Raw genomic sequence first — 22,311 nt, 5'->3', positions numbered from 1 at the left:
AGCCGTATAGTGTGACTGCTGATCCGACGGCCAGATGAGATATTCCACTCCTCTCTCGCACCCGAAAGAAACCTGCTCTGCGTTTGCACCTTAGCAACATCTGTGCCCAGTTATCGCTCTACTCAAGCACTTTCAATGTTTTTTTGTTCTTTTCATTTGATATAAAGATGAGTCACGTTCACTGAATGGGACGATTGGGACCACAGTCGTTTACGATGTATATCGTGCAGTCTAACATGACGTCGCAAAGTGTTCCATGGCAATATCAATGAGTTCAAATCGTACAGTCTGAAAAGCAACAATCATAAAGGACTATTATAAATCGTCCAGTGTGCACCTGCCTTAACTTATGCATCCAGGGACTTCAGAGTGTTAAGTGTTAAAACGGCTTGCCATATAGCGCCTCCCCATGCAGAGGGTTAAAGCAGAAGTGCGCAATTTAGAACTACCTTTACTTCATTGGTCGAGTCAATGTTGCAGTGTCAGGGTGGATGGGACGCTAAAATCCCAATGTTACACTTTTAGGTACAATCAACGTACAAACGACTTATAGTTCACTCTGCATATTAAATTGGATAAGAGAAAGAATATGAACAAAAAAAAATGACACTTTCCGTTTGAACCCCAATATTAGTTAGTGAAGCAGTAGAAAGTTAATTCTGGACTGTCTTGGCTCAAAAAGCTGGGTTCAACAAATAAAACATTTCAGCCCACATAAGGCGAGGTTTTGTGACCAATCACCTAAACAACCTAAAATAAGTTTGACACCCCTGATATATCGTAAAGCTCAAAGGTCACACCTCTGAATGTGTATGAGTGCAATACTGACCTCTGACTCCTTATCGCTGGATGACCCCAGACTGCCAAAGCTTTGACTGGAACATTCGTTGTTATTCAAACCCTGAAAAGAGATCCACATCAAGCCATGAGAACCCAAGCAAGTGTACACACATATGCTTTGTGTCGCCCTGCATGCGTGATGTGTTTGTGTGTACGTTTATTACTTTAGCTCCACCGCTAGCACTCCCAGTGCTTCCTCCTGTGTTTCCACTAACTGCACCAATGAAACGTGCTTCCAAAAGCTCCTGCCTGCGTGGATCCAGAGAATGGAGTTCATCCATACCTACAGCACATACACAGAAATAAGTGTCAGAACCGCAGAGGTGTGAACACGGTGACACATCATCCTGGAATTTCACAAGACAATCAAGTCATTGTTTTGTGATTTTATACAAGTCTAAAAGAGCTGAAAGATCATTTTTTTTACTCATATTACTGCTTTAAAAGGTGCACCAAGTATTATTATAGTAATAGATCTGTTAATATCCATGTACACCAGCATAAGATGAAGACTTATCGGTCAAATCAGTAGCGGTTTCATTCTGCCAAATATGTAACATTTCTATGACATTCAGCATTTTATAGTTAATTCCTTTTTCATTACTGAATTCCACAACTTTGTCCGTGTTTTCCACATCAAGGAAATACGAGGGCACTATGAATGGAGCAGGTCACTCCTATATGGTGGCTGCCATTTTAATATGACATGACCAGGTGAATTCTACTTACTTGTGGTAGACCGATTTATCAGCCAAACTGATTTATCTGTAAATATGTGTTCATATTCTGATTAATAGCATTGATAAACAGAGGTAGCATTTCTCTTGTGTAACAACTCCCCGAGCACTTTATTAGGGACTTTATTAGGAAAACCTGTGTGGCAGCAGTGCAATACATAAAATGATATGCGTCAAGAGCTTCAGTTAATGTTCACTAGTGGTCGACCGATATATCGCAGAGGCCAATAAATCGTCTGATATTAGGGTATTTTTTTTAAAATAATTAGCCGATAAAATTTCCTGTTTGACCAATTTGTTTCTTGAGGGCTCAGTGTCACATGACGGTTAATTTTGTTGTTACGTGCCATCGTGTTACTACATTTAATAGGCCGGTGTGCAACACAGGCTCATTTAAACGGTCCGCATATCAGAGCCGCCGCGCCAGGCGCGTTTGAGCTCATAACGTTAGTGCTTGCCCGTTTCATTCTCACTCTCTCTTCTTAACAGTTGAACTTGTAACTTTTACCTGTCTTGTCTAATGATAAAAAGACAAATATCGATAAAACTAATTTTATATACCATCTACAAATATGCAGATATCTCGTTTAAACATGTAATAAACCAACTTCACAAAACTTGAGCAGATCTAGCATCCTGTGGAGTGCTCAAATCATACCAAGAAATACGTATTCTAACAGTCTCTCCTCAACAGTTCCCTGTTACCTTTAACTTTCTTTTATAATGAGAAAAGGCAAATATCAATAAAACTCATTTTATATACCATCTGCAAATATGCAGATACAGTATCTCATTTAAACAGACGCAATTCACAAACCTAAGGAAAATCCAGTGTTTTCTTTCCATCAAGCACTTACAGTAATATCTAAAGCACGTATTCTATCAGCCAGAATCAAAACTTCAGTAGTTTTTCTCTGATTCATAATTCATGATGGTCACTCCATGACAATCCAAGCAGGAAATCCAGGCCATTTAAACTGTCAGAAGATTGCTGCTCGCACTGGTTCCGCACGAGAGTGCGTGAGAGCAACTTCAAAGTAGAGCAGAATAGCATCTCAATGCACAACATGTCAAACCTTGAGGCAGATGGGCTACAACAGCAGAAAACCATATCGGGCACTTTATTAGGACCATATTGTTCCTAAGAGAGTATATATACTCTGTGGAGCCAAAAGTTTGGAATAATGTACAGATTTTGCTGTTTCGGAAGGAAACTGGAACTTTAATTCATCAAAGTGGCATTCAACTGATCACAAAGTATAGTCAGGACATTACTGATGTAAAAAACAGCACCATCACTATTTGAGTCATTCATCAAATCTAGACAGCATCCATCACTCCAACACCTTATCCTTGAGTAATCGTGCTAAATTGCTAATTTGATACTAGAAAATCACTTGCCATTAAATCAAAGACAATAGCTTTCAACTTGATTGTCTTTGTTTTTGAGTTGCCACAGTATGCAATAGACTGGCATGTCTTAAGGTACAGCTTTCTCTAGAAACTTGTCAGTCAATCATTGTTTTGAGGCTATACAATGCTTGAAATTGCAAAAACTGAAGATTTCATACAAAGGTGCACACTTCAGTCTTCAAAGACAAAGGACAACTGTCTCTAACAAGAACAGAAAGAGACGTGGACGACCAGATGTGCAACTAAACAACAGGAGAAATACATCAGAGTCTCTAGTTTGAGAAATAGACGCCTCACATGTCCTCCGCTGACAGCTTCATTGAATTCTACCCGCTCAACACCAGTTTCATGTACAACAGTAAAGAGAAGACTCAGGGGTGCAGGTCTTATGGGAAGAAATGTAACAGAAACACAAAAAGAAAAGGTTAGAGTGGGCAACAAAACACAGACATTGGAAATGAGTGTTATGGACTGAGCTTTTGTGGAATCAGCTAGACTGTAAGGTGCTTGAGAAGTGCCCGACAAGACAGCAACATCTATGGCAAATGTGGGGTGAATCTGGACAAACTAACAGCTAGAATGCCAAAGATCTTCAAAGCTGTCATTGCTGTACATGGAGGATTTTTTTTGATGAGAATTCTTTGTAGTCAAATTGTAATTGTTCACGTTATTAATGTCCTGACTATACATTGTAATCAGTCGAATGCCACTTTGGTAAAATAAAGTACCAATTTCATTCCATAAGAGCAAAATATGTACATTATTCCAAACCTTTGGCTCCCAGTGTACATATTTTTCCTAACAGTGGGATTAAGCTTTGCAAGAGGTCCCACTAGTGCGACTACAAAGTAAGCCGACTCTCTGATTATGCATCGTTGTTTATTGTTTTTGTTTTTTTTGCATATGAAAAATATCAAATTCAGCCCTACACATTTTTGGTTTTCAAAGCTCTCACAGTGGATAAGGTCTTCGAAGGGAATAGGGCATTCAGAATGGTACACACACACATTAACAGTGCTGCAAGAAGCGCGGGTTGGGTCGTGGATTCGGCAGTGATAATTTGTTTAAAACCTCTGTGTCAGTCATTAAACTAGTTTAAAAAAAGGCTTTGTCTTCAGATGACTGTATTCTAATCAGTAAGAGCTGTATCAACAGTGACCTTTATTGATGCGAAAAAGGCCAGCAGTCCCTTAGATGTTGTCCTTGGCTTTTTGTGACTTCCTGGGTGAGTCGTCGCTGTGCTCTTGGAGGAATTCTGGAATGTCGGCCACTTCTGGAAAGGTTCACTACTGTGTCAAGTCTCCATTTGCAGATAATGGCTTTCACTGTGATTCTTTGGAGTCCCAGAGCCTTTGAAATGGCTTTGTAACCCTTCCCAGACTGACCTTTTCCTCATCATTTCTGGAATTTCTTTCGATCTTGGCATAGTGTGCTACAGGGTGAGACCTTTTAGCCGACTTCATCCTGCTGAAAAAGTTCTATTTAGGTGTTGATTTGATTGAACAGGTCTGGCAGTAATCAGGTCTGGGTGTGTCTAGTCCAGCTGAACCCCATTAATTTATGAATGCAGTTTCAAAGATTTGGGGATTTAGTAACTAAAGGGCAATACCTTTTCACAGGCCCAGTTGTTATTAGATAACTTTTTTGATTCAATAAATAACAATTAAAAAAAATGTATTTTGTGTTTACTCAGAATACCTTTGATTTGTGTAAACAAACAATTTAGTATGAGACAAAAACAGACATCAGGATGGGGCAAATACTTTTTAACATGACTGTATATTAGGCATGTAACGATACACAAACTTCATGACGTGATGCAAAGTCTCGTGATACCATACGATTAAAAAAAACATGTTTTTTTTTTTTAAAAAAGCGCCCACAAATGTTTAGCTCAAACTTATTCAAGGATTCAACAAATGTCTTTTAAATAATAAATGTCTGGCTTTAGCAACAAAAAGCAGAGCTTTATAATAAAGTAGCTTAAACAACAGCACTGCATTTATTTGTCTGACTGTAATGAGAAAAACCTTAAATTTAACTTGCGAAAAATTCGTTTGACTACACAAGTTATATTTGAATGACACTTTTCAGAACACACATCGTTTCAAAGCAACTTTATAGAAAATCATGCCTTAATGTCTTAAAGCCCCCCAGTGATTAAGCTAAAGTGACTGTAGCAAATAAAAAACTTCCTATAAAAATAACAATGTTATTTAGTGGTGAAAAAAAACAACAACTTGAGGAATCTGACATATGGTTTTATGATACATATAAATAATCCAATATTATTTAGCGGCTTGACCAAAAAACGATTCGGCACACAATTAGTTGGCCTCTTCCCCCTTTTCACTTTGCATGTAAACTTTTCCAGTGTTATTACCGGCATAAAACATGTGCACAAGTGTTATGCTCATACCAGTTTACATTTCAATGTCAAAAGCAGGGAATAATTAGGGCCCAAGCCTTGAAAAGGCAAGGCCCTATTGTTTTCGTTAGGATTATTATTATTATTATTTTTATTTTTTTTTACGACTATTGGGGCACTTTTGGGGCTCTTAACGTGCTCAAAAACTCTTGAAACTTTGCACACGGGTCAGAACCCGCGGCCATTAGGGCCGGGCTGAAGCTGGTACCGGGTGTGGCAGGGGGTTCGACAGCCCCCTGGAACAGGGTCCGAAAACTTGGTCCATAAATCAAACACGCTTGCATGTAATAATATGAAACTTGGTACACATATAGATCTCATCATTTCATATATCCTTCATACTTTTACTTTTTACCTCAGGCCAACTGGAAATCGTCTATTTAGGGTTTTTGAAAGCGATACAATGGAATGTGAAATACTCCTGCTAGAGAATTCCACCAATCGCCACGAAACTCAGTCAGCATGAAGTCAAGACATTGAGGATGAAAAATTGGTCAGCGGATTTTTGATATCTCGAACGGTTTGGCCATGGCGAGGAAACGAAATGATGGCGCGAAAAGAGAAACAGGAAGTGTGTTATAACTTCTGCATACATTAATTGATCTCCATGAAACCGCAGCAGCGTGATCGCTGTAAGAGGCCGATCGCATGGATGTGACTATTGTGAGTCAAAGTTATAGCGCCACCAACTGGCAGAAGGAAGTGTGTCACTTTCAAAATGCTTTGAAATCACCCTCTTATTTTTACCCGATTTACTTAAAACTTTAGGTGTATAATGTAAACACACGGCAGATGTAGACATGTGAAAGGATTATTGATATCTTCGATACTGTCGCCGCGGCAACGCTTCAAACTAGAATATTCTTTTTTGATGCTTTTGAGACTCTTAGCATACTTGAAATTGCATGAAACTCGACAGACACATCACATTTATTAGCCAGTAGACATGTGCAACGTTTCAGAAACGGGCGTGGTGCAGGGGCTCAGTAGCGCCACCTTTTGACAAAAGTGGAGGGTTTGCTTTACACTTTGACCCACAGTCACAAAACTCAGTAATTATATTGTTCTCATCGAGCCGGACAACTTTCTAATTTACAGTCATTAGCTCAGACCAACAGAAAGTCAGCTATTTTGGTTTGAATGTGGATGTTTTGGAGAATTTTCTCTCCCTCTCTCACTGACCCTACGTCTCTCTGTGTCTGTGGGGAGGGTGCTGATTTTGCTGAAGAGTGAAAATGCTTTTATTTTTTGTTTTTCAAGGTTTTGGGGCCCTTAACGTGCTCGAAAACTCTTGAAACTTTGCACACAGGTCAGAACCCGCGGCCATCAGGGCCGGGCCGAAGATGGTACCCGAGCGTGGCAGGGGGCTCGACAGCGCCCCTGGAATGGGATTCGAACACTTGTCCATATATCAAACATGCTTGCATGTAATAATATGAAACTCGGTACACTTGTAGATCTCATCGGGCCGAACAACTTTCGTGCTCTAAGTTTTACGCCAGCCCAACAGGAAGTCAGCTATTATGGGTTGTTTGGAAACACGTGCTCTGGAGTTATATATTTTCCTCCTAGAGAATGAATCCAATCGCCACCAATCTCGGTCGGCATGAAGTCAAGACATTGAGGATGCTACATTCCGGACGGATTTTTGATATCTCGAACGGTTTGGCCGTGGCGAGGAAATTGATTTAGGACTAAAAATGGACACATAAAGTGTGTTATAACTTAGTTAGTTCTATCTACAGTTACAAAACTCGGCGTGTATATTGTTCTCGTCAAGCCGAACAACTTTCTAATTTACAGTCATTAGCTCCGACCAACAGAAAGTCAGATATTGTGGTTTGAATGTGGATTTCTTGGAATTTTTCTCTCTCTGACTGACAGAGTGACCGCTGCCATTCTATGTTTTCTCTCTCTCTGTCTCTCTCTGACAACGTGCCCCCTGCCAATTCTCTGTGTGTGGGGAGTGGAGGGAGGGGAGGAGATGGGATTTCTCTGTTGGGTGAGATTTGCATTAAGATATTGTTTTTCAAGGTTTCCGGGACTTTTGGGGCCCTTAACGTACTCAAAAATTCTTGAAACTTTGCACACAGGTCAGAACCCGCGGCCATCAGGGCCGGGCTGAATCTGGTACCCGGGCGTGGCAGGGGGGCTCGACAGCGCCCCCTTGAACAGGGTCTGAACACTTGTCCATATATCAACATGCTTGCATGTAATAATATGAAACTCGGTACACTTCTATATCTCATCGGGCCGAACAACTTTCGTGCTCTAAGTTTTACGCCAACCCAACAGGAATCGGCTATTATGGGTTGTTTGGAAACACATGCTCTGGAATTATATATATTCCTCCTAGAGAATGAATCCAATCGCCACCAAACTCGGTCAGCATGAAGTCAAGTCATTGAGGATGCTACATTCCGGACGGATTTTCGATATCTCGAACGTTTTGGCCGTGGCGAGGAAATTAATTTATGACTAAATAGGACACATGAAGTGTGTTATAACTTAGTTAGTTCTATCTACAGTTACAAAACTCGGCGTGTATATTGTTCTCGTCAAGCCGAACAACTTTCTAATTTACAGTCATTAGCTCAGACCAACAGAAAGTCAGATATTTTGGTTTGAATGTGGAACACTTTGCAAATGAACTTTGAAGCTCCAAAAAGCACAAAGTTAGCATAAAAGCAAGGAAGTGTGTTATAACTTCTGCATACATTAACTGATCTTGATGAAACTTCAGCAGTGTGTTCGCGGGAAGAGGCAGGTCGCATGGATGTGACTATTGTGAGTCAAAGTTATAGCGCCACCAACTGGCAGAAGGAAGTGTGTCACTTTCAAAATGCTTTGAAATCACCCTCTTATGTCTCAAGTGAACAAACATACCAACAGAAAGTCAGATATTTTGGTTTGAATGTGGAACACATTGCAAATGAACTTTGAAGCTCCAAAAAGCACATAAAGGGTGCATAAAAGCAAGGAAGTGTGTTATAACTTCTGCATACATTAACTGATCTCGATGAAACTTCAGCAGTGCGTAAATTATAATTACATTAATAAACCTGTACAGAGACCTCCAGATAAATACTGGCCTTCTGGATTAACACGTTTAAGTGCTGCAAAAGATATTGACCTATGACATCCTATGACATTAAAAATTATTCTACATTTGAATTACCTCATAGATGTGACTATTGTGGTTCACGGTCATAGGCCCTGTCCCAAATGGCACACTTCATATGAATTTTCAGTCTTGTGTACTTATTTTGTGTGTCTATTAACTCCATGAGACCGTAGGGTGTCTCATTTTTCATTTTAGGTATCAGAAGGGTGCTCACGCATACTTTGTGGTTGATATGTGCCCTCCATGCGCACTTTTGCAGAGCCCGCGCTGATGCGAGCTCTACAGCACACGTCTTCTCGACGGTCAAAGCGAGGTTACGTTATTGCCCATCGTGCACAGCGATCCTAAAGGCACAGGGGTGGCGGTGCCACCAGCGACCCTAAAGGCACGGGGGTGGCGGTGCCACCGGCTTGGGCCCGCCATCGCTGCTTGCAGCTATATTATATTCTTGTATTCACAGATTTCTTACGTTGTCAAGATTTTTGAATAAGATTGTTTTTGTTACTTTTGAGCATCTTGCCCAGTGTCATGCTCAGAGTCGTCTGGGAGAGGCTGGCCATTAAATGCTGCTGTTGCATTTCTTTGCATAGCCACCGTGATTTCGATGTAAATAAAACATGTTTAATGTACTGTAGCACCGGGACATGACGCCGGTGTTTGTCAAATTTCTCTTAGGGTCATTTTCTGCACTGTACAACAAACCAGACCCTCAGGATGATGAACTCAGAAACAAGAAGTACTACTAGACATTTCATGCTGACCATCAGCTGATACCACTGACAGTTCAGCTCCATCTGTGACCAACACTATTTTTAGTCTAAAAATACCCACAGTGACAAAATGTCTACCATTTCAGAAACAAAATAATTAAATCACTGTGTCCTCCAAATTATTACAGATTGCATTTGTTAATAATACAGACTACCTACACTGAGCAATAATAATCATGGTTGACCAAAATACTCCAGTACTGAAATTCAAAGGGAATTCCACACAAAGTAAGGCTGAACCGAAATAAAATCGGGATTTGACAACTACGAGGGCTGTGATTTAATTAAATAAATAGTCTCAATGCGCTGCCCACTGTGCTGCGCCTATGTGCACGGCCGTTTTATCTGTAGTGCTAACATGTATTACACATGTGGTTTCAGAGTGGTTCTGTGCACCATACACACAAACTATCTATCTGGTGCCCTGAATTCAGTTAGGTGTGCCCAAGATTTACTTTAATTGCACACACCTCTGTTTGGCTGCTGCAATTTAAAATACACATTTAAAATAACCCCACGAGAGCGGGATTTTGTTGTCAGCAAGGTAGAAGAGAGCATTTCATTGCATTAAATGGCTGTTGTCTACTCAAGTTTAAACAACAGAAACTTCCGTCCCTTCAGGTTTTCAAAATAAAAGCTTCCACTGAAATAAAGGCTGGATGGTTTACCGGGACTGCATAGTGAGTTAAGAAATTATTAAAGAAATGAATTACTATTAAATAACAGTACGAATAATAAATTATTAGTGCTAATGATGATGATGATTATTATTATTATTATACAATAATATATTTCTATAGCAATTTCTTAACATTATTATTATTGCAATAATATAAAATTCACGTTGTCTGGGTTTAAAAACAAAATGAAGTGATTGTTATTTTCCCCCCTCTGTATTTTTTAGAGGACTCAAGTGTGAACACCCTTTCTAGAACATTATTTCCGGTTGGCAGTAAATCATGGGTTTAATTTTGGCTAAAAGGAATTGAACATGGTTTTGTTTTATGTTTATCATATCACAGTTCAAATCGCATTTTGTTTTCTAAATAATCACTATTCGGGGGGCCTGGTTAGCTCAGCGAGTATTGATGCTGACTACCACCCCTGGAGTCAAGAGCTCGAATACAGGGTGTGCTGAATGACTCCAGCCAGGTCTCCTAAGCAACCAAATTGGCCCGGTGGGTATGAAGGGTAGAGTCACATGGGGTAACCTCCTCATGGTTGCCATAATGTGGTTCGCTCTCAGTGGGGAGTGTGGTAAGTTTTGCGTTGATGCCACGGAGAATAGCGTGAAGCCACCACATGCTAGGAGTATCCGTGCTGTCATGCACAACGAGGCACGTGATAAGATGCGCGGATTGACGTCTCAGAAGCTGAGGCAACTGAGACTTGTGCTCTGACACCCGGATTGAGGAGAGTAACCGTGCCACCACGAGGACCAACTAAGTAGTGGGAATTGGCCATTCCAAATTGGGAGAAAAATAAATACATTTAAAAATTAGGAAAAATCTGGAACTGATTCAATATGAAAAAAAAAAAAAAGTCATATCCAAGAATTGAGCCAGTTGGTTGGAGGTGAGGTGTTGAAAAGTGATTCGTAACATCAGTCAAAAAGGAAAGTCATAGCAGATGTGAAGCAAGTTATTACATTTTGATTAGATTATAGTGAATAAATGTGTGAGTGAATTCTAAGCCTAAGTGACTATTAGACTAATCAAACACAAAAAGACCCAAAAATATGAAGGATACTACTGTATGTGATGTATTTATCATATTTCTAATATATTTGGGTGGGTGGGGTATTTCTTTAGTAACCTTTTGACAATGTCCTGTCAATTTTAAGTGTGATTCAAACTTCCACAGAAACCCCTACTCAAAGTTCAGCTACCTCTGCATCACGCACACACTTTCTTAAGAACACGCAAGACGTAAGCTCCTGATTTTGCATCAGGTCTAGGTGAGAGCTGCGTTTTTTGTTGATGGATCGAGTGTGAGAGCTGCATGTGGCATTGACAGATCTAGGTGAGAGCTATGTTTTGCGCTGTTGAATCACGCGAGCGATTTATTGGTCGGCCGATATTAGCCTTTCACAGATATATCGTATTGGCGTATACGTTTTCCGATATTCGCAGATTTTAAAACTTTTTTCACAACGTATAATGCAGAAAACAATGCTTGGGTGATTTACAATTGTTGTCATAAAGTTTGTCCAGCAGAGTGTGCTCCGACTCCATTGTTTACAGAGCTGACAGTGGTTCTGCAGACAGTGCAGAGTTAAGCGGTGCCTTCTCGGGAAGTTGCTAATTAGTTTGTGAAATACATACTGGAAAGTTAATAAACAATGACTCCATTTTCCCTTTTCAATGTAACGTTAACCCTGTCAACCATGTCACTCATGTATATCTGTTGGCTGTTAGCCAGCTATAGTTTGTCAGTGCAGTTAGTAATGTAGCAAATTGAAAGGTAAACATCAGAGCATCTTTTTGCAGCTCAGCAGACAACGGTGTGGTGGTGGATTGTGCCTATTGAGTGTTGATTTCATGCTAAGTTGTATCAGAGTTGGTGAGACGCAATGCTTATTTATAAGTAAATAAACCACGCCCATCTTTCAATCTCCATGACAAAGAGCTTACAGCTAACTAGCTAACCACATAGCTACTTTCATTGCTTGTCAGCTGAGTGGAAGCTAATGTGTAAATATGTATTCACCAAACTGTTTTGTTCAATTCACAGTTTGGTACCCCCTTCAACCATTCAATTCCATTCATTTCATTTACAAAATGTAATATTTAAAAGTCTGGTTTGCCACCGTTGAAAGTTTCCCTCAATCTGACCCTAATTGACTGCCAGAATTAAAATAGTCATCATTTGACTGATACAAAACAAACAGTACTCATGATTATTTAGCCATTTGTTTTTATTTATTCTTCATTTTCTCAGTGTTCATTTCTAGAATTTGTTGACAATGTATAATAATAAAAAATGTCAAATATTCTTAGATAAAAATATTTGTTTAACAAAGCAGCCTTCTGAGTACCTTTGCATGGACAGATCAGTGCAAAATCGGTGAACAATCCACATAGAAAAGGTTTTCATTCAAGCTCAAAAATGCACTATATTGCCACCATATCGGTAATATGTCAAATTGGTATGGTCTCAAAAATCCCATATCAGTCGGGCTCTAGTTTACGTACACATTAGCCAAATACACTTGAACTCAGTTTTTCACAATTCCTGACATTTAATCGTAGAAAAGATTCTTAGGTCAGTTAGGATCACTATATTTTAAGACTATGAAATCTCACAATAATAGTCTAGAGAATGATAATTAGAGCTTTTATTTGTTTTAGCACAATATTTCACAGTAAGTTGCTGGAATTTTGGCCCAATTCCTCTAGACAGAACTGGTGTAAATGAGTCGGGTTTGTAGGTCTCCTTGCTCGCACACACTTTTCAGTTCTGCCCACAAATTGTCTAGTGGACTGAGGTCAGGGCATTGTGATGGCCACTCCAATACCTTGACTTTGTTGCCCTTAAGCCATTTTGGAGGCATTGCTTGGGGTCATTGTCCATTTGGAAGACCAATTTGCGACCGAGCTATAAATTCATGGCTGATGTCTTGAGATGTTGCTTCAATATATCCACATCAGCAACATCAGTCCCTCCTGCAGCAAAGCACCCCTACAACATGATGCTGCCACCCTCATGCTTCACGGTTGGGATGGTGTTCTTCGGCTTGCAAGCCTCACCCTTTTTCTTCCAAACATAACGATGGTTAATTATGGCCAAAAAGTTTAATTTTTGTTTCATCAGACCGGAGTAAATTTCTTCAAAAAGTAATATCTTTGTCCCCATGTGCACTTGCAAACTGTAGTCTGGCTTTTTTAATGGTGGTTTTTCCTTGCCGAGCAGCCTTTCAGGTTATGTGATATAGGACACGTTTTACTGTGGATATAGATACTTGTCTACCTGTTTCCTCCAGCACCATCAAGGTCCTTTGCTGTTGTTCTGGGATTAATTTACACTTTTCGCACTAAACTACGTTCATCTCTAGGAGACAGAATGTGTCTTCTTCCTGAGCGGTGTGATGGCTGTGTGGTTGCATGTTTATAACTGCATACAATTGTTTATAAAGATGAACGTGGTACCTTCTGGCATTTGGAAATTACTCCCAAGAATGATCTACAAATTAAATATCCTAGTGCCACGGTTGTCAAACTGGGGTACGCGTACCCCCAGGGGTACGTGGACTGATTTCAGGGGGTACGCGAAAAAATATCTAAGGGACTGTTCGTTTTTTATTTAAGGGGCTACTGGAGGAGTTTTGAGATCTGTATAGTCAAAAAAGACTTGACCCTCCCTTCGCCAGCAATGATTTTTTCTATAACCCTCCAAAATGATTGTGAAAAAAGGCATGACCCTCCCCGATAATTTATTGATTACTTCTGTACTGGTTTGCGCTTGGCAAAGATGTTCAGATAGCCATTGTTTTTTTTACAACCAAACGACTAAACTCCTGCTTTCTCATCTTACTAGGGCTGTAACGATAGACCAAACCTACAATTCGGTTCGTATCACGATTTTTGATTTGAAAAAAAAATCATGATTTCGGTGCTGATGCAGTGGTGACGCGTTCATGTAACACGCAAGGGTGGCGCTGCCAATAAAGTATCTAAAAGCTGCCACAAAGAACCGGCAAAAGTAATGATTATGAATATGTCAAATATAGCAAGGAGACATTTTAATTGTTTATTAATAAACAAGTGTTTGTCAGTGTCGGCTGCAAAGATGAAGTTGGCGATGTTGACTCGCGATCTTCAGTAGTGAACGCGCCAGAGAGAAATGCACATTTCATACGGATTACATAAGCAGAGATTCTGATTTCTTTCGTTTTGAATTGTTCTGTTAAAAAGTAGACGTTCCAAGTTTTCTATATATTTCTCTGGCCTGTGAGGCAAGTACCTTATACGCTGTGTTTCGGTTCATTTATTAGACGAGAGTCCAGTTCACGTGCCGGCGCCTCCGTGTCATGATGATCTATTTTCTACTATATTTACTTCTTATTTATTAAATCTAGGCAATTGGTTGATGAAACATTGATTAAAATTAAGATACAATTAATAAAAAACGAAATTCACTTTAAAGAAAGTTTTAAAGTCACTTTCAGAGCGGTCATGTCCGTAACGGAGAACTGTCACGTCCGTAACATTGTTTTTTCCCTCATAAATGCGAAAACAAAAAATTAAATAAAAATTATATTTTAAGTTCTGTGGAGGCTGACCCTCATCCGGTGGGTAGTGTTACTTTTGTTTTGCGCTGTGTAGTTCATAGAATTACTAAAACATATTTTGCCACAGGTCTAAATGTTAAAGAATTTTTGTGTCACGTCACATGTGTATTTCCCTCATATTAGCCTAAATATAAAAAGCATGTGTAGACTGATATTTTTCTAATGTCTGGAGCTTTATTAAGGGAGTATGGATATATAAACAGACGTTTCAGTATTAAATGCATTTTCTCAGAATTTATATTTCAAGTTTTGACTGCAAATGTCACGTCCATAACGCTGGAATTGCCCAATTTTAAAGAATTTATCCTCAACTAGTTTTTTGGCGTAGGTCTACGTATTTTATTATATTAACTTCTACTAATAGTAATTTAAAAATGTGGTAGCCCTACATCTAACACATCACACTCCACTGTTATGGTGGCAATTTCAGTAGAGTTACTCACTAACATTGTTGTGGAAACACAATAAGAATGGAAACTAAAATATGGTAGTATCGTGCTACAGCGCACATTCTATCAGCTACAGTTCTGGGTCCTCAGTCCCAATACTATAAAACTCGACGTAGCCTACGTTCACTTCACATGTTAATGCAGCGGTAGAGTTACACTCACATGACACTGCGATTATTCGCAATCACAAAAGTTCATTATTTGCTCGTGCTTTAAAGCTTTGCCGGGTAAACATTTTATTGGCGTTCTGATCTGACATGATCGCACTTTTTCTATTAACAAAATATTCGAGAGTGGAGATTGGGTTCATATCTGTTTAAAATCATTATATTCAGCACATTTGTATCATATGTTGACTTTTGATGAGATTTGTATCATATTTTTATGATTCTATTCACTATTCTCGACAAAATTGATAAAAATAAATATTATTAAATAAAAAAAACCTTATTGTTAACAATTGGTGGTGTTGGGGGTACTCCGGAAGATCTATAATGTCTCAGGGGGTACATGCCTGTTAAAAGTTTGGGAACCACTGTCCTAGTGTATGGAGACAGTACATGTGCATGTGGTGGATCATGAGGAAGACGCTTAAAACAGTGACTGAGCCAGTGAGAGCTGTCTGCAGCAGTGGCAGGACGAGTGAGAGCTGCCGTTGGCGGTGGCAGGTCTCCTTTAAAGATTTTACCCCCTCTCCAAAAACAGCTCATGCTTATGAGGTACTTATTAGATGTTTCTCAATTTAGTGACCTGCCTACCTTTAAAGCAACTTAGAGCCACAGCATTTCATGCATGAAGGATAAGCACTGTCTTCCATACAAGTACAACACCAACTCACGTTTATCAGATTCAGACAGTCTTAAAATTTAGAGACCTGCTTACCCATCCAGCCAATTGTGAACCATTGCTTTGCATACACGAGTGATAATACATACACAAACACTCTTAAATCATAAAAGAACAACTCAAATTTCAAGTTGTCTTACAGTTTTGTGACCTACCTGCCTGAGCAACATTTCAAAGCCAGTGCATTACTAATATTTTTGTCTCAAAACCTTACGATTTACATACCTAGACAGGGACAGACAGCATTTGGTGGGTATGATGCCCAAAATGCAGTCGAGGTAGGTTTTGAGGCACAGTACACCATATGGGACCATGTGCATCCTTACGTACAATTATCAGAGCAATCGATACAAAAAGCTAAATGAGTACATTGCAAACTTTAAAAAATTAAAAAATAAAACAGCAACTCAGCTCGATGATATTTCAAACACAGTCACAATCAACAGCGGCCTCCGACGCGACTGCCTCGATTAAAAGCCAGATTTACTCCAAATCACACCTCAATCTGACACAATCCCGGCTCGTTCCACATGTACAAACTTCAAATTCACACAAAAAGCAGGTTTACCTTCTTTCTGTCTCTGCGGAGTGGAGATATCGAGCGGAAAAACTGCGCCCGGGGTCGGAGAGCCAGTCGCGAGCTGAGGGCAAGATGGCGCTCCGTCCAAACTTCCACTGCTGTTACTGTTACTTTGGACACTCATGAAGACACTTTCCACCGCGAGGAGATATCCGAGCGCATCACACACATGATCGATAAGAAATAACACCTGTATGCATCTAATGCATCATGCACGAGCATTGCTGATCAATGCAACATCGCTCATGTTTTGAGCTTCGCGTTGCGCGCGCATTGAGATCTCCCTCTACAAATGTGTGTGTGATTGCATGTAACCTTTGCAACTGGCGTCACGCATCGGCGACACACACACTTTACTATCGCGAGGTTCAAGCACAACATGCCATCAGTTCCATGAGACAACAAAGAAGGCGGATACACACACACACACACACACACACACACACACACACACACACACACACACACACACACACACACACACACACACACACACACCAGTGCAAAACTTTACGCCATGTTTGATCCTTTAACCACCAGCTTTTAGAATATACATGCCTTATTGCACCATGCATTAAATAACCCATAACAATGCATTCAGATGCTGACATCAAGCATGCAAAATGTGAACATTTTCGTATGAATTAAATTTAAATCTTCTAGTGATAAACTGTTAATATATGATTATTTTTTAGGATTTTTATGAGGTAATTATGAGGTTCAATGTATTGAGAAAAAAGTGCAGATTACACCATTTTCGATGACACTATTTATTTATTTATTCCAAAAGCACATGTACAACAATGCATTACAAAAAATGAACATGGCTCCCAAAAAACCCAAATAGAAAATAATAGTAATAATAAAAAGTATGTAGCCAGGTTTTCTTGTGAATAAATTTATTCAGTTAATAAATTTTTTAGCACTTCCTTTTTACAATAACTCCAGAATTATTTTTGTGTTCTTTTTTTATTTGATCATTTTGTGAAAATTGTTAAGTCTAATATTTATTTTTCTTTGTGTTCAGATGTATTTACTAATTATAGATACAGTATGTTGTGTATACCCAACTTGTTGTATGATAAACTGTTCATATATGATTATTTATGAAGATAAATAAATAATTGGGAGATAAGAAATAAAAAAATAAAAATAAAATAAAATAAATTAATAAAATGTTATATATATATATATATATATATATATATATATATATATATATATATATATATATATATATATATATATATATATATATATATATATTGTATTTATTTATTTATTTATTTTTACAAACATTAATTTCTGGTAAATTTCTGGTAAATTGAGTTTCTGCATTTATCAAGATTAGGCCAATTCTGCATGTCAGATCAAAAAGTGTTACTGGATAAACAATAGAAAACAAATAATCTGTTGATTTGAGTACAGAATCATACAAATTATGATCAAAATTACTGTAAAAATGTTTGATCCGTTTTTGCATGGCATATTTAACTGCATATTCGTTATACAACTGAATTAAATAATAATATATAATATAATATGTGTATTTCATAAAATTTTAAGAAATTAAATCTATACACTGTAATAACACTGTACTGTAAAGTGAACATTTTCTAGATTGGATGAAGTTCTGTTAATGTGTGTGTATTTATCTGCACACAGACATCTTCATCTCTCAGTTGCTGATTCTGAGCTGAGCGTTACCCTCTGCATGGATCCAGACACATATTTCACAACAAGCATCACACTACAGTTATCCTTCCTTCAGCTAAACTCACAGGCTTGATATATATTTTCCAGTAAAAATAAGATAATTAAAAATGCATTTTATTATGTTAATAGATGACAGCTGCATCAGTTCAAAGGGTTGATAATTTTTATGAACATCATATAAGCCACAGAGGAACTGCTTTTTGCCATCTGAACGGAAATGTGTCAGGTTCCTCTTCCAGAATCTAAAGGTGCGCATAGAATATTCTCAGTTATTAAGTCTCAAACTTCCGTGTACCAGAGACTCACACTTGATTTCATACTTAATTTGTCCTTAAAACGCTTCAGAGGGAAATCAAAATAACACATCAACCAATTGTATAGTGCTGTTCTAGGCACATGCAATTTGTAGAACGTTGAGCTTCCACTTTAAACTATAACGTACATTTATTATTGAGATAATCCCTCTAAAGAAACCTCTAGTTAAGTGTTGAGATGAAGGGCAAAATGTTGATACTGCAGGTCATGGTCAGCTCTATGTGGGACCCAAAGTTTGTGGTTACCAACCCTGAGCAATGCCACGTGCAAAATTGTATTCAACGTTATTTGCATACAGTCAATCCTTTTCATTCCATCTATTTGTTTCTTCTGTATTCTGTGTTACATCTTTACATTTTACCATAACTTGCACCAACAACAAGGTTTAGAAATGTGGAGTTCTGTAAAATAGTCTTTTCATGGTACATCACACAACTGCTATTTTCTTAACTTGTGGCTAAGATTAGAAAACAGGACGCAAATGCAGAATAAATAAAATCAAACAGATTAATAAACACATAAGACTTTCTTTCTTCTGTGAAACACAAAAGGAGACAACTTAAAGAATGTTGCGATCACTGATTTCCATAAGAGTTGTTTCTTTTTAAAGCTTTAAAAAGCGCCCAAAGTGTCATAAAAGCAGTCTATGCAACTTGAGTGTCATATTCTAAGTCTTTTGACGACATACAGTCACTTCGTATAATGAAGAGACCAAACTTTAAGTCGTCATGAGATTTGACGTTGTTCACATGATCTGATTTGAGTGAATAACAAAATTCTACTCGGTTCATCATACACTTTTCCATTAAAGGAATAGTTCATCCAAAAACAAAAATTCTCTCATCATTTACTCACCCTCATGCCATCCCAGATGTGTGTGACTTTCTTTCTTCTGCAGAACACAAATGAAAATTTTTAGAAGAATATTTCAGCTCTGTTTGTCCATACAATGCAAGTTTATGGCAACCAGAACTTTGAAGCTCAAAAAAGCACATAAAGACAGCATAAAAGTAATTAATAAGATTACAGCGGTTTAATCCATGTCTACGGAAGCGATATGAAAGGTGTTGGAGAGAAATATATATATATATATATAGAATATATATATTCTAGTCCTGTTTTAAGACTTTTTTTTTTTACTATAAATCTCAACTTTCACTTTCATGTTCTTCTTCTTTTGTTTTTTGGCGATTCACATTATTTGTGCGTATTGACACCTACTGGGCAGAGGAAAGTTTATAGTAAAAAAGAACTGATCTGTTTCTCACCCACACCATAATATCACTTCAGAAAACATGGATTTAACCACTGGAGTTGCCTAGATTACTTTTATGCAGCATTTATAAGCTTTTTGGAGTTTCAGAAATTCTGTACCCATTCACTTGCATTTTATGGACATACAGAGCTGAGATATTCTTCTAAAAACCTTAATTTGTGTTCTGCAGATGAAAAGAAGTCACACATCTGGCATGGGATGAGGATTAGTAAATGATGAGAGAATTTTCATTTTGGGGTGAACTGTTTCTTTAAATGCTGATTGCCTGCTAGGCTTCCATTATTAGTTAACACACTTCCAATTAATTTTATACATACAAAAGGGACATGTTAAAATCATTCTCTGTGGTAATAAACAGCCGAGCACAGAAATGTTACAATTTTCACTCCAGTGACAGTTAGGTTTAGGGTTGGGCTTTGGGTTAGGGGTTAATAAAATGTGTATTTCTGTTGACTGTATTACATAATGACATTTCCAGCTTCGACCACTGGGGGGCAGTAGCTTTGAATTTCGGTATTATCTAACAATCCATAATCAACAAACAGAAAATTCTCCTTTTAATTGATTTTCCCATATGCACGATTATTTAATTATTTGAAAACAATCTCCCTGAACAAGTTTCCATGTTTATTCTTATAAATAATGAATAGAATTAAATGCTAAATGTTAAAATACCCTGTTTTTAACAGCTATGCCTTTCAACTAGTTTCAGCAGTGGGAAAAAACTTTAGAGAACAGTAAGGATATCCAAACTGATGTTTTGGGCGTGTGTGAATGTGGTTACAGCTGACTAGAGGTGTGACTGTCTTCTGTGCCTGTTGCAAATATATTTAATCTTATACTATAACAGTGTGATTGATGTGGGTGGGGTGATAAAAATAAGACTGTAAGAACTGCAACACCTGCACAAACTGTATATAGAAACATGCATGTTCATGCACCTGCTAACCCATAACCTGATTTTAGTCATTGTCATGTTGCCATGGAAACTACAACAGCCCTTTACAGCCTTTGTTATATAGCTAAATACAATGTGGTATGAATTTTATAGACTTTGCTCATCTCACAGCTCAACACACACTTACACACAGACACACACACACACACACACACACACACACACACACACACACAGACACAGACTCAAATTAGGTCACCATTAAAGTTCCTGAATCATGCACATGAATCAGAGGGCAGGATATCATATTTCACCTCATATATCAAATTCAGAACCCTTGATGAGTGAAATGTGAAACTGGATTGGAGCCACTGCATTGACAGTTTTCCTTTTCTCTTTTGTGTTTCATTTCAGCTTGACAGATATGATGTGTCTTCCTGAAGACCTGATGTGGCTTCTTGAAGTGGAACATTGGAAGTTTTTAGTGCACCAATGAATAGACAAATAAAATGAACATAAATAAGCATTTTATCAACTTTAAATGTCAATATTCATCAGTTGGCCTAATAATTTAATATATTATAAACTTCTCAAAAATACATTATAGGTAAGACTTACGCTAGTTTTCTACCCCATTCTGTTCTATTCTTCTATTGTTTTTATTATTTAAGTTTAGTAACTTTTATTTTTTATTTTATTTGTATTTTTACATTTTATCATATATGCTTTGTTGTATTCAAAAACAGAATTTGTGTCTCTTAAATAATTTTTATTTTATTGTTTTTGTAAAAAATGCATGCATTTATATATTTTTCCTTTTGGTTTCAGTTCATTTATTGAATTTTATAAAGTTTATTTTTATAAATGTATCTTTTTTTTCTATTTTATTAATCATGTGTGTCATTTAGTGTAAAAACGTCATTGTTTACTATGTAAGTTTGATTTTATTAATAATAATTTTTGTTTAAAAACATTATTAATGTTCATATGTTTCTCTTGGTTTCCATAATTGATTTAGTATTTGTGTTGTAATCTTTTGCCTCTTATAAAGTTTAGTTTATTTATTTATTTGTTTGTTATTGTATCTTGTGTGTCATTTAAATCTATTTAAACATATAATGTGTAATTGTTTACTTTTTCTTTATTAAGTTTGATTTTATTCATAAAAGTATTGTTTATTTATTTATTTATTTTATTATGTATATTTTCAGAAGTGATTGTGTTGTAATATCTTGCATCTTATAAAGTTACATTTATTTATTTTTAATTATATATTATGTGTCATTTAGTTGTATTTAAACATTTAATTTGTCATTGTTTACTATCTCTAAAGTCAATGTGATTTTATTCATAGAAAAATATTGCTAAACATAATTTTTTATTAATATGCATATTTGTTTTTTGGTTAATTTTGGTGGTATTTACGTTGTAATATCTTGCATTTTATAAAGTTTATTTTCATGAATTTATTTTTATAATTTAGTTAAATTTACTGTACTAATAGAATTTTACATTGTTTAGTAAGTAAGTTTGATTTTAATAATATGTATTTTTAAATGTATGAATATGCATATTTTTTCCTCTTGGATTTTGGTAGTATTTGTGTTGTAATCTCTTGCATCTTATACT

At 37.3% G+C, this 22,311-nt stretch overlaps 1 protein-coding gene across 1 annotated transcript in view; it reads right to left on the bottom strand.

Moving 5' to 3' along the window:
- The window catches only part of tlk1b (tousled-like kinase 1b), a 38,031-nt gene extending 21,167 nt beyond the window's left edge, over positions 1-16,864 (bottom strand). Inside the window, exons 1-3 of the mRNA XM_052130518.1 lie at positions 16,466-16,864; positions 1,005-1,123; positions 830-901 (exon numbers count right to left, since the gene is read on the bottom strand). Of these exons, the coding sequence (XP_051986478.1) occupies positions 830-901; positions 1,005-1,123; positions 16,466-16,601 (327 nt within the window). The 5' untranslated portion in view covers positions 16,602-16,864. The remainder of the gene's footprint in view (positions 1-829; positions 902-1,004; positions 1,124-16,465) is intronic.
- Between the last annotated feature and the right edge of the window lie 5,447 nt (positions 16,865-22,311).

Source organism: Xyrauchen texanus, chromosome 7, assembly GCF_025860055.1.
Source record: "Xyrauchen texanus isolate HMW12.3.18 chromosome 7, RBS_HiC_50CHRs, whole genome shotgun sequence".
NCBI lineage: Eukaryota > Metazoa > Chordata > Actinopteri > Cypriniformes > Catostomidae > Xyrauchen > Xyrauchen texanus.
The sequence above is the reverse complement of the archived record's forward strand: the minus strand, read 5'-3'. Positions and strand labels throughout refer to the sequence as shown.